The sequence below is a fragment of the Nerophis lumbriciformis genome, linkage group LG11 (assembly GCF_033978685.3).
Source record: "Nerophis lumbriciformis linkage group LG11, RoL_Nlum_v2.1, whole genome shotgun sequence".
Classification (NCBI taxonomy): domain Eukaryota; kingdom Metazoa; phylum Chordata; class Actinopteri; order Syngnathiformes; family Syngnathidae; genus Nerophis; species Nerophis lumbriciformis.
Genome location: NC_084558.2, coordinates 32133328 through 32150770, shown reverse-complemented (window position 1 = coordinate 32150770; position 17443 = coordinate 32133328). Strand labels below are relative to the sequence as shown.

At 38.8% G+C, this 17443-nt stretch overlaps 1 protein-coding gene across 1 annotated transcript in view; it reads right to left on the bottom strand.

Moving 5' to 3' along the window:
• Window positions 1-17443, bottom strand: part of LOC133610479 (uncharacterized) — a 45822-nt gene that overhangs the window by 21143 nt on the left and 7236 nt on the right. Inside the window, exons 2-3 of the mRNA XM_061966791.2 lie at window positions 8603-8652; window positions 2447-2580 (exon numbers count right to left, since the gene is read on the bottom strand). Of these exons, the coding sequence (XP_061822775.1) occupies window positions 2447-2580; window positions 8603-8652 (184 nt within the window). The remainder of the gene's footprint in view (window positions 1-2446; window positions 2581-8602; window positions 8653-17443) is intronic.

Below are 17443 nucleotides of genomic sequence, written 5' to 3'. Positions count from 1 at the left end.
AATAACATAACATAACATCATTAATTTTTGGCAGTTTTTAAGAAACAAAAATCCCACTAAAATCATCAGGGATCCAAAAGGGCCCCAATCATAAAACTGTTAAAAATAAGTCATACATCAATATATAATATTTTTACTTTCAACACTTAAATCTCTAGATCATTTTCAGATCTATTTGTTGACTATAAGTTTGTATTGTTTTTTATGTTTATGCCCCTTTTGTCAATGGCAAACACACAAAATATGCAATATTTCCCCCCCAAAATGTTTCAAAGTGAAATATTTGATGTGAAATAATTGGAGCCTTGAATAGGTCAATAATTCATACCAAAATGTATTTCAATTAATTATTATTTAATTAAACAATGACAATTTTTAAAGTAAAAAAAAAAACGCCTTCATGGCAGCTTTGTGTTATTATTGTCAATATTGCAACACTTTCTTGTTCCATTGCACCCGTTTGCTCTTTTATTCCACTTATTCCACTTGTTGTTTTCTATTAGTTTTTTTAAAATGTGCCAGCGGCCGTAAAAAAATTAGCTGCGGGCCTTTGGACATCCCTGAGTTAACTGAGTACACTATTCCGCCCATAAAAATCCTACTAAAAAACATCCAAAAACAATACTCCATTTACATCTCAGGACCTGAATATTGACCAAGTAGTAGCAATATTGTTCCTATAATCGCTAACACAGACAAAGTATTTTAGCTGCGCTGTGATCACAGAGAGCGATAGCTTGTGCTGCTATATATTAATTTATTGTATCGCCTTTAAGATGGTGAAAGTTAATTCTAGTGTATAAATCATGCCTCTCACCTGGATAGTAGAAGGTTGTAGCTATAAACCAAGAAGTTGGTACATTTTGACATCCAACTTAAACTCGGTGTTGCTCGTTTTCAGCAACTTTTTTTTAACCCTTAGTGAGTATTATGATTAATTCTTCATCTAAACGGAAATATATGAACATCCTATCTCTAGGCATCCCAGTGAGAGCAGACATTGTACAAAAGTGATTGTTTAATTATGTTCAAAGTTTGTATATCTTGTTCAGCACTTAGCAATACTGCTGCATGATGCTTAGGGTTTGTTGTGGAAGGGAAAAGTTGTGATGCATCTGTGAAATTATATTAATACGCGGCTGTGTGGTTAAAATGAGAAAAATACGTAAATATTCCATGTTATTATGAATGTGGCTGATAATACATTACATATATACTTACAGCGTGTATATAAAACGATGATGAAGGCTTTAAGATATTTTTTAGAGCGCTTTATAGGTGGAATAGAGCGACTCCGATTGGCTCCATTGTTTGCTGACTTTTATTTATTTATGAGTGAGAATGCATAAAAAAAGAAAAATATAAGTGTTCATAGCTTATACAAGGATTGTGAATGATGGACACAATTAAACAAAAAAAAAGTGCAGTTCTTCTTTGAAAGGCTGGTATTTAAGGTTAAAGGAAAATATGTGTTTGATCCCCTCCTGATTTTGTAAGTTACCCCTTAACAATTCATTATTCTTAAGGTAGCTGTATTTTAATATAATATAGAGATTGTAAACATTTTTGTTCATTTGTATTTGACGTTAATAATTACTTGATTCCCTCCCAACCAGCATGTGTCTGTCCTTTTAAATAAGTACTCAGTCAACACATGTTGATAAATTACACCATCCATCCATCCATTTTCTACCGCTTGTCCCTTTTTGGGGTCGCGGGGGGTGCTGGAGCCTATCTCAGCTGCATTCGGGCGGAAGGCGGGGTACACCCTGGACAAGTCGCCACCTCATCACAGGGCCAACACAGATAGACAGACAACATTCACACACTAGGGCCAATTTAGTGTTGCCAATCAACCTATCCCCAGGTGCATGTTTTTGGAGGTGGGAGGAAGCCAGAGTACCCGGAGGGAACCCACGCAGTCACGGAGAGAACATGCAAACTCCACACAGAAAGATCCCTGGAGTCACACAAAAACAGGAAAATTCCGCAAGTTCTAAGAACATGCAAAATGCATTCATTAATAATGAGATACAGTATTACACCAATTTGTTTAGTCAGCTATAACACCAAGCTGTTAGATTAGCATATACTGACCTACATTGGATCAGTTTTAACATTTTTAATGTACAAAATGAATCTACTTTATATTTTTATTGCCAGTAGTTTTCAGATTTGTATGTTTGATTGAGAAAAAACATCAATAAAAGGTGTTTACACGAAAGCTAAGCAGTTTTGTGTTTTGCATTTTGTCGCACCCAAATTGAATGCAAACCATAACCTTAAAACCGGGTAACGCACTGAAACTTGAATTTGGCATACGGTGCATGCACATTCCAAAAAGAGAAGTAAAATCAACTTCATCAACTCTTGTGGTCTGGGCGTTCAAAAAAATGGTGGAAATGAGGACATCATGATGTGATCTGTGGGGAAATGCAGAACTCACTCGGACTGGCCAACAGGGAGTCGAGGGACTCAGCCCATTTTTCCAGTTCCTCTTGGTTTATTTTGCGCTTCCTGCTGAGGCCCACCTGGCTCCACTGATGCATGAAGAGCAAATGTGACCTCCTCTCTTTGGCACTGTGGACCAGGAACACATCAGAGATTGTACAAAAGATCGGCTCTTTCAAACCAACAATGAGATATTTTCCAAACAAGGTTTATGCTGCCGATTCCAGCCCCGATATCAATACTTGTATTAACTGTAAATGTTTCCATTTATTTATGGTAAGTACTATTGTCAGTTTAATCATATCATCACAATATTTAATGTACTACTATTTTATTTTATTACGTACCATTTTTTGACCAAAGAAAAGTCAATAGTACACGATTTTTTTCACGCGTTGAACGTCTGGCTAATTTATGGATTTGTTTCGTATTCAACAAATAGTTTTCATAGAACACTGACAGAAAGACCGAAAAAATGTGTTATTGTTTGTGCTATGGCGTCATCTTTTGGGAGAGTTCGCTCATTGCATGGGCTGCGGGTTGACAATGTACTTCCTGTTTCGTTCCTTGAATCAGATGAGAAATCAGAAGCGTTTTCGCTCGAACGGATTCTTCATTCATCACTCCAAGCAACTTTTGTAAGTTTTACAATACAAAACAATTCATACTTATTAAATCGACACATGTGTATCGTAATGTATTCAAGCTAGTGTTGTTAGCATTAGCGAATATGCTAACACGCGTCTGTGTTAGTATTATTAACTTACAATGGCATTTTTTTGGTACTGTTTCAGTTTCGTAAATTCACCACAACGTCGCTTTATTGACGCTGTTTAGCTGATTGGAGAGCTAGCCTCCGCAGCTAGTGGGTCCATGACATTTTGTTTTGTCCGATCAGCAGTTTTACTACCATATTACATGTAGCGTTTGGAAACAATTAAGGTCTGTAAATAAACATTTACAAAATATTTTGTACCGGTATATATCTACGGCTTATAGTCTAGTGCAGCGATGTAAAATGTATTATTCCTTCAGAAATTTGATGGGTGCGGGGCACTCTATAGCCCAACAAATGCGGCACTATCTACTACTTATGTAAATTATTTGTGTTTTGCCCTGTGTCTCGGGAAGTATTTCTTAAACAAGTGTTTTTCAACCTTTTCTGAGCCAAGGCACCTTTTTTTCATTGAAAAAATCCCGAGGCACAGAACCAGCAGAAAACATAAAAAATATGAAACTCAGCAGCCGATATTGACAGTAAAAAGTCATTCTCGCAATTGTTGGATATGAATTCAAACCATAACCAACCATGCATCACTTTAGCTCTTGTCTCAAAGTAGGTGTACTGTCACGACCTGTCACATCACGCCGTGACTTATTGAGTTTTTTTTGGCGTTTTCCTGTGTGTAGTGTTTAAGTTCTTGTCTTTCGCTCCTATTTTGGTGTTTACTGTCATGTCATGTGCGGATGTACTTTGTGGACACTGTCTGCTCCACACGCTGTAAGTCTTTGCTGTCGTCCAGTATTCTGTTTTTGTTTACTTTGTAGCCACTTCAGTTTTAGTTTCGTTCTGCATAGCCTTCCCTAAGCTCCAATACCTTTTCTTAGCGGCACTCGCCTTTTGTTTATTTTTGGTTTATAAGCGTCAAATACCCTTTTACCTGCAAACCATCGTCGTCGTTCCCGACATCTACAAAGCAATTAGCTACCTGCTGCCACCTACTGATATGGAAGAGTATTACACGGTTACTCTGCCGAGCTCTAGACAGCACAGACACTCAACAACGGCACATTTGCGGATTATAATTACTGGTTTGCAAAAAATATTTTTGACCCAATTAGGTGAAATGACATCATCTCCCACGGCACACCAAACAATATCTCACGGTACACTAGTGTGTCGCGGCATAGTGGATGAAAAACACTGTTTTAAACGACAAAAAAGGTGTATATATACATATATATATATATATATATACACACAGTGGGGCAAAAAAGTATTTAGTCAGCCACCGATTGTGCAAGTTCTCCCACTTAAAATGATGACAGAGGTCTGTAATTTTCATCATAGGTACACTTAAACTGTGAGAGACAGAATGTGAAAAAAATCCAGGAATTCACATTGTAGGATTTTTAAAGAATTTATTTGTAAATTATGGTGGAAAATAAGTATTTGGTCAATAACAAAAATTCAACTCAAAACTTTGTAATATAACCTTTGTTGGCAATAACAGAGGTCAAACGATTACTATAGGTCTTTACCAGGTTTGCACACACAGTAACTGGTATTTTGGCCCATTCCTCTATGCAGATCTTCTCAAGAGCAGTGATGTTTTGGGGCTGTCGCCGAGCAACACGGACTTTCAACTCCCTCCACAGATTTTCTTTGGGGTTGAGGTCTGGAGACTGGCTAGGCCACTACAGGACTTTCAAATGCTTCTTACGGAGCCACTCCTTCGTTGCCCGGGCGGTGTCTTTGGGATCATTGTCATGCTGGAAGACCCAGCCACGTTTCATCTTCAAAGCTCTCACTGATGGAAGGAGGTTTTGGCTCAAAATCAAACGATACATGGCCCCGTTCATTCTTTCCTTAACACGGATCAGTCGGCCTGTCCCCTTAGCAGAAAAACAGCCCCAAAGCATGATGTTTCCACCCCCATGCTTCACAGTAGGTATGGTGTTCTTGGGATGCAACTCAGTATTCTTCTTCCTCCAAACACGACGAGTTGAGTTTATACCAAAAAGTTCTATTTTGGTTTCATCTGACCACATGACATTCTCCCAATCCTCTGCTGTATCATCCATGTGCTCTCTGGCAAACTTCAGACGGGCCTGGACATGCACTGGCTTAAGCAGGGGGACACGTCTGGCACTGCAGGATTTGATTCCCTGTCGGCGAAGTGTGTTACTGATGGTAACCTTTGTTACTTTGGTCCCAGCTCTCTGCAGGTCATTTACCAGGTACCCCCGTGTGGTTCAGGGATTTTTGCTCACCGTTCTCATGATAATTTTGACCCCACGGGATGAGATCTTGCGTGGATCCCCAGATTGAGGGAGATTATCAGTGTTCTTCAGTGTTGGGACTAACGCGTTACAAAGTAACGCGTTACTGTAACGCCGTTAGTTTCGGCGGTAACTAGTAATCTAACGCGTTATTTTTTTATATTCAATAACTCAGTTACCGTTACTACATGATGCGTTACTGCGTTATTTTACGTTACTTTTTATGTAGTATCGGCTAGAAACTGAGGATCTGAGTGTGTTTTATTCCAGCGAAGCAGAGACGTGCTTCTGATTCTTCCTCTGCGCTCTCTGTGTGTGCGTGTGACTGTGTGTCTGAGTGTGGGAAGGGTAGGGGAGGGGAGGGGAGGGGGGTGCGCAATACAACCGTTGGCCAACAAAAAAGTAACCACAGAACACTATACGCCTATTCGGTATAGTGTTCTGTGGTTACTTTTTGGTTGGCCAAGCGGACGTGACGACAGGCTGTCCCCACTCAGATACGCACAGACCGAGAGGGGGCGTGCCTTAAGTCCGGCTGGAAATCGGCAGAAATTTGGAGAATGGTTGTCCCAGGAAGAGGCAGTGAAATTCGGGAGGGTTGGCAAGTATGAGATATTCTCACTTCTTTTCTTTTGTCGAGCACAAAGAAAAGAACATTTTAGTTAAATGTAAGTTGTGTCTTGGATCAAAGATCCCGTCTACTGCCCAAAACAACAATTCAAATCTGCCTGGTTAGGCTCTGTGTATGTCACGTGTGCCTTCCTTAGGTGAAGCCAGCTTTACAGCTATGTTGTTGATTGATTGATTGATTGATTGAAACTTTTATTAGTAGATTGCACAGTACAGTACATATTCCGTACAATTGACCACTAAATGGTAACACCCAAATAAGTTTTTTAACTTGTTTAAGTCGGGGTCCAGATACAGATATATACTATCAAATATATACTAACATCATAATACAGTCATCACACAAGATAATCATCAGGGTATATACATTGAATTATTTACATTATTTACAATCCGGGGTGTGGGATATGGAGGGGGGGGGTTAGGTTTGGTTGGTATCAACACTTCAGTCATCAACAATTGCATCATCAGAGAAATGGACATTGAAACAGTGTAGGACTGACTTGGTAGGATATGTACAGCAAGTAGTGGACACAGAGAGAGAGATCAGAAAGTATAAGAAAAAGTGTCTACATTTGATTATTTACAATCCGAAGAGGTATTATGTGGAAGGGAGGGTGTTAGTTTAGGGTTGTAGTTGCCTGGAGATGTTCTTTTAGTGCAGTTTTGAAGGAGGATAGAGATGCCCTTTCTTTTACACCTGTTGGGAGTGCATTCCATATTGAAGTGGCACAGAAAGAGAATGAGTTAAGACCTTTATTAGTTCGGAATCTGGGTTTAACGTGGTTAGTGTTAGTTTTAGTGTTATTATGCTGTTTGTTACTTATGTACGGTATGTTATGTTGCAGCTATTTAAAATAGTTTTGTCAATTTGTTCTGGCCTGAAATAAATTGGCCCTTTGAAACATATCTTTGTCTTTGTGTGTTGTATGTAGAGCACATTGCTTAGCAGAGTTCAGTGATGCAAATGTATGTCAAGTTGATCAACAGATTGTATTATTCTCCAGTGCAATAACAGTACTAAAATGAAGGCTAAAAGGGCATTAATGGGAGCTTTAAAAAAAAAAAGTAGAAGAAGTAACTAAATAGTTACTTTTCACAGTAACGCATTACTTTTTGGTGTAAGTAACTGAGTTAGTAACTGAGTTACTTTTGAAATAAAGTAACTAGTAACTGTAACTAGTTACTGTTTTTCAGTAACTAACCCAACACTGGTGGTCTTGTATGTCTTCCATTTTCTGATAATTGCTCCCACAGTTGATTTTTTCACACCAAGCTGCTTGCCTATTGTAGATTCACTCTTCACAGTCTGGTGCAGGTCTACAATTCTTCTCCTGGTGTCCTTCGACAGCTCTTTGGTCTTGGCCATAGTGGAGTTTGGAGTCTGACTGTTTGAGGCTGTGGACAGGTGTCTTTTAGACAGATAACGAGTTCAAACAGGTGCCATTAATACAGGTAACGAGTGGAAGACAGAAGAGCTTCTTAAAGAAGAAGTTACAGGTCTGTGAGAGCCAGAGATCTTCCTTGTTTGAAGTGACCAAATACTTATTTTCCACCATAATTTACAAATAAATTCTTTAAAATTCCTACAATGTGAATTCCTGGATTTTTTTTTCACATTCTGTCTCTCACAGTTGAAGTGTACCTATGATGAAAATTACAGACCTCTGTCATCATTTTAAGTGGGAGAACTTGCACAATCGGTGGCTGACTAAATACTTTTTTGCCCCACTGTATATATATATATATATATATATATATATATATATATATATAAATAAAATGATTCCCGGGCGCGGCATCGCTGCTGCTCACTGCTCCCCTCACCTCCCAGGGGGTGAACAAGGGGAGGGGTCAAATGCATAGGACAAATTTCACCACACCTAGTGTGTGTGTGACAATCATTGGTACTTTAACTTAATTAACGTAATATAGAAAATAAGAATATATATCTAATCACTCTTGCAATGATCATATACTGATACTACCTCTGTTACCAACACCAACAATTTATGGTCCACCAATTTAGTCTCTGTCTAACTCCCATTAATCAACTTGTTCAGTTCATTTTAATATCTGCGTACTTTCTGCTGCAACGTGGTTCCATTTACACTTCTTAAACTTAACCAAGCGTTATTTGTTGGTGTTGTTTTAAGCTAACTTAGTGGCTTGCTCTCGGTGTGTAACATGTTTAGAATGGTCCTCCAGAGAGGGTTCATATTTGGGGAGCTGCTCCACACAATGTATGGACACACATAACTACTGCTAGCCATTTGTCAGCTGGGAGACTAAAAATAAATACAGTCAGTCGTTGTTTGTGATCGGCATTAAAAAGACACAAAATCGTCAATTGCCGATCACATACTTTTTCATGAAAATCTGCCGAGACAGATGGGCGGCCGATCAATTGGCACATCCATTGCGGTTAGTATAAATAGCCTCTTACAAATAATTCCACTTCGTTAAGTGTCAACTTAGCGTGTTTTTTTTTACGTTAATTAACACACCGGATTCTTACCTGTCTTTTTGCTCTATGTTTGCCAGGTTGGAATTTGACGAAAGAGGAATCTGAAAGACAAACCACACAATTTGTTAGACATATTTCATGTTTCACATTCTAAACCAGGGCTGTCCAAACTACGGCAATGAGGGATGTCACTAAATACTTGTTATATTAACGTAAAAATATTTCACTGAATATGGTTCTGTCAAAATTGGCCAGCATGAATAATGTTGATCACTGAGTATTTGTAATTCTTGTGAAAAGTCTGGGCGTGAATTTATATGTAAATGTGGTGCGGACAACAACCCAAGTCAAAAAGGAAGGAACTTTATTGCCATTGCACAAGTACCGTATTTTTCGGACTATAAGTCGCAGTTTTTTTTCATAGTTTCCCCAAAAAATGCGACTTATACTCCAGTGCGACTTATATGTTTTTTTCCTTCTTTATTATGCATTTTCGGCCAGTGCGACTTATACTCCGAAAAATACGGTACAACAAAATTTAATTTACAGCAAAAACCCGTTCAAGAGAAGACATACTTAGAACAGGAACGCTGATGGGTCCACTTACTGCGCCCCAAAAAAATAACACAAATGAACCATGTTGACATATAAAACAACCAAGCGCCATACATAAATCTTAATTACACCTATCTAATGCCACTACAAAGTATGATGGGTAATATGCAAGAATCTCTGTCGATAAAAATTATATAAATTCAGACGTTCTAGATGTGTCTACAAATTTATCAACACACTGTAGCATTTTTGCTGCCAGCTAATGTCTCTCCGCGGTGCAAAGCCACTTCTGAGTCAGCAATCTTCGCCTCCATGGCAGCAAATTAACTATGTTTATAACAAATGTCATCCCAAGAGGACGAATAATAAATTAACTTAATCTGCACACCGTAGGACAGACCTGGGCAAATAAAGGTCCGTTAAGCTTTTCAATCTGGCCCGCTTCACATTCCCAAATAATTTTTTTAGATCTGTAAAATGGAAACTGTAGCTGTATGATGTGCAGCGATGTTTTCAAATTACCGTAAGTCTTGAACTATACAAAGTATTTCAATGGTTAGAATCTGCGCTTTTGCATGATATAGTAGTTACTATGGTAATCTAAGTCACAGCAGTTCAGACGAAGCACCAAGCAGTGTGGGTGGGTTTCCACAGAGTGTTTCCAGAGCGACTAGCAAGAAATGCAGGTGTCAGGGACAGACGGCAGAATGAGATTTTTACAACAAAGTTCTAAAACTTAGTGATATAGTAGATTGTAGGTGGGGTTTTTTTTTTACCCTTCGCATTCATATTTCGCTGTTTGTTGCATTTTTGTTGTGTTTCGCTTGATTGTAAAATATGTCGACCTAGTAGTTAACATTGTACATAATTGTGGTGTAATTGTGCTAAGCAGGGTACACACATAAAAATAATCTGAGAGTTTTTATTCTTTATTGTCATGTACATTCTGGGTGTATCATTCAGTAAAAAAATGTTTTAATTCCATTCCGTTTTTTAAGGCGGTCTATCATAACGTTTTTAGCTTTCAATCAGACATTATTGTGAGGTTTTGTATTAGTGTTCCTAAAAATAGAACCCAAGCACACATATTGTACAGCAGATTTTCACAGCTTACATACATACATACATAATAAATATATATATATATATATATATATATATATATATATATATATATATATATATATATATATATATATATATACACACACACACACACACACATACATATAGACCGATAGATATACCGGCCCCCAGACACATTTTTTTGTCTAAATTTGGCCCCCCGAGTCAAAATAATTGCCTAGGCCTGCCTTAGGGGGATAAGATAACCGCAGGCTAGAGCTCTGGAATGTAAACAAAGGCGGGTGGATCTATACAAATATTGACAGTAACGATACCAACTAAATTATCAGTATATGGTCGATAATACAGTGTAGGTCTGACTTGCTAGGATATGGACAGCAAGTAGAGGGCAGAGAGAGAGAGAGAGAGAGAGAGAGAGATCAGAAGGCATAAGAAAAAGTATCTGCATTTGATTGTTTACATTTGATTATTAACAATCCGGGGAGGGTGTTAGTTTAGGGTTGTAGCTGCCTGGAGGTGAACTTTTATTGCGGTTTTGAAGGAGGATAGAGATGCACTTTCTTTTATACCTGTTGGGAGCGCATTCCACATTGATGTGGCATAGAAAGAGAATGAGTTAAGACCTTTGTTAGTTCGGAATCTGGGTTTAACGTGGTTAGTGGAGCTCCCCCTGGTGTTGTGGTTATGGCGGTCATTTACGTTAAGGAAGTAGTTTGACATGTACTTCGGTATCAGGGAGGTGTAGCGGATTTTATAGACGAGGCGCAGTGCAAGTTGTTTTACTCTGTCCTCCACCCTGAGCCAGCCCACTTTGGAGAAGTGGGTAGGAGTGAGGTGGGATCTGGGGTGGAGGTCTAGAAGTAATCTGACTAGCTTGTTCTGGGATGTTTGGAGTTTAGATTTGAGGGTTTTGGAGGTGCTAGGGTACCAGGAGGTGCATGCGTAATCGAAAAAGGGTTGAACGAGAGTTCCCGCCAGAATCCTCATGGTGCTTTTGTTGACCAGGGAGGAGATTCTATAGAGAAATCTCATTCGTTGGTTGACCTTTTTGATTACCTTGGTTGCCATTTTATCACAGGAAAGATTAGCCTCTAGAATGAAACCTAGGTAGGTGACCTCATCTTTCCTGGTGATAACAATGTCACCCACTTTTATAGTGAAAAAAGAGCCCTTGGGCTCTTGAAACTGTGACCCTCTTCATTATGTAGTTAAATAGCCCTGCTCTACACTCATCATCTTCCCCAACAGGAGTCTTCAATAAAGGTAAAAGTGATGTAATTTTTGTTGTTTTTTCACATTTTTATTTAGATTACACATTAAAAGGGATTAATTGAATTTACAGGTTTTCTTATGCGAAAAGCTGCTTCAGATTTCATCCGATTTGGTTTTACGTCTGAACTGCAACATGTTACAAACAAAAACAGAGGCACCACTGTAATGTATTTTTTAAATCCCATGTTGCTGTTTGTAGATGTTATTTTATTATTACACTATTTTTACTTTTTATTGCTGTCAATCATGATTTGACAGATGTAATTAAATTATGTCTATGCAGTGTCTGTATATTAAACAAATTTATTAGATCTTATCTATATATTTCACGTGACAGTATGTCATTTCATTCATTATTTATAATTTCTCTCTGTACAGCATAATAAAGAAACGTCCTATGTACTGAACCGTCACACCGATGGATGTGTCGATCGATTGGTGGTAAGACTTTCATTCCGTTCCACCGAACATTTCCAAATAATTTTTTTAGACCTTTACTATCAAAACTGTAAATGCAATTATGATGTGCAGCGCTCTTTTCAAAATTACCGTAAATCTTAAACTATACAAAGTATTTCAATGGTTGTAATCTGCGTTTTTCGAGTTATCTAAGTCACAGCCGCTGCAAACAGACAAGGCACCGAGCAGAGTGGGCGGGTTTTGTTTACAGATCAGCCAGCCCGGAACACAGGTGTACTGTTTCACAAAAAGCTCTTCTAAAGCACTTACAGAGATTCGATTGACCTGAGCTGAGGCAGTACTCATATTTTGACCCAGCGGGCCATTGATTACCCACCCAAGGCGGGTCCTGACAGCATGGTCCCAGTACCCTCACTGTTCACAATCTTTCAGGGCTCTAGTGCTTTAGGAGCATTCACACCAATGAGCAGCCCAATACTAGCATCTATTGGTGTGAAATCAACATATTTCAGGTAAGGCCATCTTTTTGTCTTCCTGCTTGGGAATGTTGTCTTGTGTCACAGGAATTGTCTTTTGGGTGTACACATCAGGCAATCTCAAAAAGTTGTTCTCATTTAAAGCAGACACCTCTAGGCCAGTGAGCTTGTGGCAAGTTACTGGTCTCTCTTGACCCATTGTCTTGAGCAGAATGTCTACTTTCTGTCCAGTAGCATTTAAATCAGTCATTAATGTTTCCAAGCAAAGTGTGGCAGAGCTGCCTGGATCCAGGAATGCATACGTTTTCACAATTGTGTTGCCTTTATCCAACTTCACTTGCACAGGTACAATAGACAGTGCGCACTCTGATGTTCCGGCCCCAGTATGGACAGGAGGGTCCAAGGAGACCAGAGCACTGGACATTGATGGTTCTGTCCATGAGGCTGTTGCTTGAAATGTTTTTTAATTAGTGCCTGTGTCAATGTGGAGAATAGAAATGTTGCATGTATGCCGTTTGGGACAGCTCTTACTGATATGCTCTTTCTTTAAGCAGCCAAAACATAGGCCATTAGTTTTAATGAAGTTCACTTTTTCTGAGTGTTGGTTTTGTTTGAATTAGAGATGTCCGATAATGTCCGATAAATGCGTTAAAATGTAATATCGGAAATTATCGGTATCGTTTTTTTTATTATCGGTATTTTATTTATTTATTTATTTATTTTTTATTAAATCAACATAAAAAACACAGGATACACTTAAAATTAGTGCACCAACCCAAAAAAAAACTTCCTCCCCCATTTACACTCATTCACACAAAAGGGTTGTTTCTTTCTGTTATTAATATTCTGGTTCCTACATTATATGTCAATATATATATCAATACAGTCTGCAAGGGATACAGTCCGTAAGCACACATTATTGTGCGTGCTGCTGGTCCACTAATAGGACTAACCTTTAACAGTTAATTTTACTAATTTTACTAATTTTTATTCATTACTAGTTTCAATGTAACAGTTTTTATATTGTTTTACTTTCTTTTTTATTCAAGAAAATGTTTTTAATTAATTTATCTTATTTTATTTTATTAATTTTTTTTAAAAGTACCTTATCTTCACCATACCTGGTTGTCCAAATTAGGCATAATAATGTGTTAATTCCACGACTGTATATATCGGTTGATATCGGTATCGGTTGATATCGGTATCGGTTGATATCGGTATCGGTAATTAAAGAGTTGGACAATATCGGATATCGGCAAAAAGCCATTATCGGACATCCCTAGTTTGAATGCATTGCATCTCCCAATGAAATGTTCTTTATTGCAGAATGCAGCACTTTTGTCCAAAGAGCTTGCTTCATTTGCATTTGATTGACTATCCAATCGATAGTCAGACATCAACTTGATGACAATCTCCGACATTTGTGCAACAGTGGTGGCAAAGCCGCTGCTTTTGACTTGTTTGTGGAGATTAGTTTTAATTTAGATGTTATTTATTTTGGTGCCTGCAGCTCCCCAAAGAGAGGATTCAATGCAGCTTTCGCTTGTTTTTCGATAAATTGCAGTAAATCTTTGAATTTGTCCTTGTCGTTATTTTCTTCCATATCGCCACTTGTCACGAAGTCTGAAAGGTAGTTTTGATACTAGAACTCTCATGTTGGTTACATTTTCAAGCTCTCCAATAAAGTCAGCCTCCTTCATTGTATTAAAGCCGCTTCTTAAGAACAATGCATATGCATGTAAAACAGTACCTTCATCTCCCTTTAAAGTCCACCAGTTTAAAATTTTATTCATGAAGGCAGATGTTAATTAATTTTGTTGCCAAAATGCCATTCAAGTTGCTTTTTTGCTTCCATATACACACTATTCGGGTCCATGTGGATGTAACTCTGAACAAGAGTCTTTGGTTTTCCAGAGGTGAATTGCTCTAGATAATACAGCCGGTTTTGCATGCTTTCTGTTTTGGCTTCTATTCCTTGCTCAAACGCCTTAATGAAAGAGCGGAACGTTAATGGGTCACCATCAAAGGCAGGTATGTCAATTGGAGGAAGTAAAGACAATCTGTTCTTGTGTTCCTGGTGTAGGCATTGGCTTTGGAGAATTATTTGCAAGTGCTTTCCTTGGCTTAAGTCTTGGGGCTGTCCTTGGAACTCTATATTCAGTGGCTGTGATGGAGGAAGAGGATGCTGGTTGTTTTGACACACTCACATGTGACTGCTGATCTTGATTTTGTTCAAATGCAAAAACCTGCATTTTAGCGTCAGCAACAGCCAATTCCGTTCTGAGGGCCAATGTTTATGTTTTAGCTTTAATTTGTGCTTCTTCAAAATCGAGAGCATGCTTTGCCGCTAAGGCTTGCGCTTTTGCTTGTAATGTAGCGAGTTCCAATTGAGCTTGTAATTGTGCTACAGACGTGTTGGATTTAATGCTTGAGCGTTTGCTGCCACGTGAACTGGGCGCAATACTGCCGCTTTTGGCCAGCGCTGCGCTCTTTGCGCTTTCAGATGACACACTGGTATGCTTTGATTTACACGGCCTGTTTGAGGCCTTGCTTGTAGCTTGCCTGCTCGTTTGAGACACCCTATCTTCAGGTTGAACATCATCAAATAAATTTCCAGCAGCTGGAGCAAGCGCCGTTTTGTTGAGCCATGCAGTGATTTCCTCCAAGAACGTCTTGAATCTAATTAATTTCGGCTCATACTAATCCTTGTGATCGGCTTCTTTTTCGTCCTTAATTAAAAGTTATTGAACAACAACTTGTATGTCCATAAATTCTGCCAAATATGCATGAAAAGTTTCCAAATGTTTGCGAACAGAGTCTTCACTTTCATTGGCTTCAATCAGCGAGTTAATGTCATTGCGCTTCCCTGTGAGAACGCTGAGTTTGCCTCTGCGCGTGGCCATCAATTTACAAAGTTCTTTTTCTGCGGCAACATCGACGTTAAAAACTTCTCCCATGTTAAATTTTTGTTTCTTGAACCAACAAAGAATATTTCAAAACTCAAAAGGATTTTCTTTTTTCTTCACAAACTTAAAATTTCATTGATCACATTGCATGAAATAAAGCGGAGTCTTGTACTCACAAAAGGCACACTTTCCAACTCCAGTCAGCTGTGTGAAGTCAGTCGAAGCAGTTGAGTTCTTCCTTTTCCTTTTCTTTAAACTTTTTTGACTTAAATGTATCGGCCTTTACAAGCTTTCCAGGTTCTAAACCAAAGGCCGTGGGCTGAGCCAGGACAGGTGGTGCACTTTCATACGCACTTCCGACGACAACATAGGTCTCTCCAATAAATAGCCTTGTTTGCAAAAAAAAAGTCCATCCAAAGTTAACAAAAACAACTTTAACTACATACAAAGCTATAAACAAAACTAAGGCTCAAGTGTTGCGTAAGAAGTGGTAAAAAAAAATGTCACCGCCAGTCTCTCAACTCGACATTTGTCCAATCAGTTTCACCTGTGCGCCAATATATGTTTTCGCAACAGGTGCTATAAATGACACAGAATGTAAATGACTTTCTAATTAAAAAAATAAATAATTTAACCTAATAATATATGCAGTACCAGAGAAATATAAATAACACAAAAATGGCTACCAAAACCATAATGACCGACACCAAAGTGCAGTAGCACAGTAGGCCCAAGTATTCATCAAACACCACCACAATGACCAACACCAAAGCGCAGTAGGCCCCAGTATTCATCAAGCAACAAATAATTAATTCAACTTAATATGCACAGGACTACCGAAATATGAATAACACAAAAATGGCCACTGCTGCTGAAATAGAAAAGGTTCTGAAGGAAACCGATCAGGAAAGTCGCCTGGCTCAGACAGCATCCCCTCAGATGTCTTGAAACACGGGGGGCAGTGTATTGTTAACCACCAGAAATACTTATACAACCTCTGTTGGGAACAGGAAAAGGTACCAAAAGACTTCAAATATGCGCTGATTGTAACCATCTAAAAGAAGAAAGTTCAAAGGAGTGACTGCGGTAACCATCGTGGAATTTCTCTTTTATCAATTGCTGGAAAAGTATTTGCAAAAGTCCTCTTGAACAGACTGAAACAAGTTTCAGAAAGTGTGCTTCAAGAAAGTCACTGTGGTTTCAGAGCTGGAAGGTCAACATCTGATATGATATTCGCACTGTGGCAATTGCAAGAAAAAGCTATATAACAGCAACAACCTTTATTCATTGTGTTTGTTGATTTCTCAAAAGCCTTTGACACCGTTGATCAATCAACCCTATGGAAAGTGCTTAAAATATATGGTTGCCCTGACAAGTTTACAAATATGGTTAAACAATTTCATGAAAATATGTCTGCAGTGGTTTCTGTGGGAGGCGGCACAAGTGCTGAGTGTGCTGGCACCAACTTTATTTGCACTTTACTTGACTGCTGTGTTTAAATATGTGAGTTCCAAAACCACAAAAGGTGTGTACATTCAAACTAAGTCAGATGGAAGTCTCTTCAACCTAGCGTGTCTGCGAGTCACTTCAAAGACCAAGCTGGTCTGTGAAAGAGAATTATTATATGCTGATGACTCTGCACTGGTTGCTACAAGCCTGGAAGAAATACAAGAGATAACCACCTTATTTGCGGAAGCTGCAACCTGCCTAGGATTACGAATAAACACCTCTAAAAGTGAACTTTTCTACCAACAGCCATTGCAACAACAAGAATCTGAGCGGCCTGTCGTTGAAGTAAATGGCGATCGAGGCACTAAAGACGACAGACACCTTCACCTATCTGGGCAGTACTATCACAAAGATGAATTCAAGTGATGTTGAGGTACATAGGATAATCCAAGCAGCTTGTAAGTCCTTTGGTTCTTTTCAACAGCGACTCTGGTCACGACATGAGATCAAGCTATGTACAAAGATAAAGGTCTACAAAACAGCAGTCTTACCATCACTGCTATACTCTACTGAAACAATGGTTCTCCACCGAAGGCATATCAAGCAGCTTACTCGTGTACAACTCCACCAGATCACGAACATCAAGTGGCAAGACAAAATTCCAGATGTTACGGTCTTGGAACGTGCTGGAGCATTGAGTGTTGAGGCTTTGATCACTGCAGCTCAAC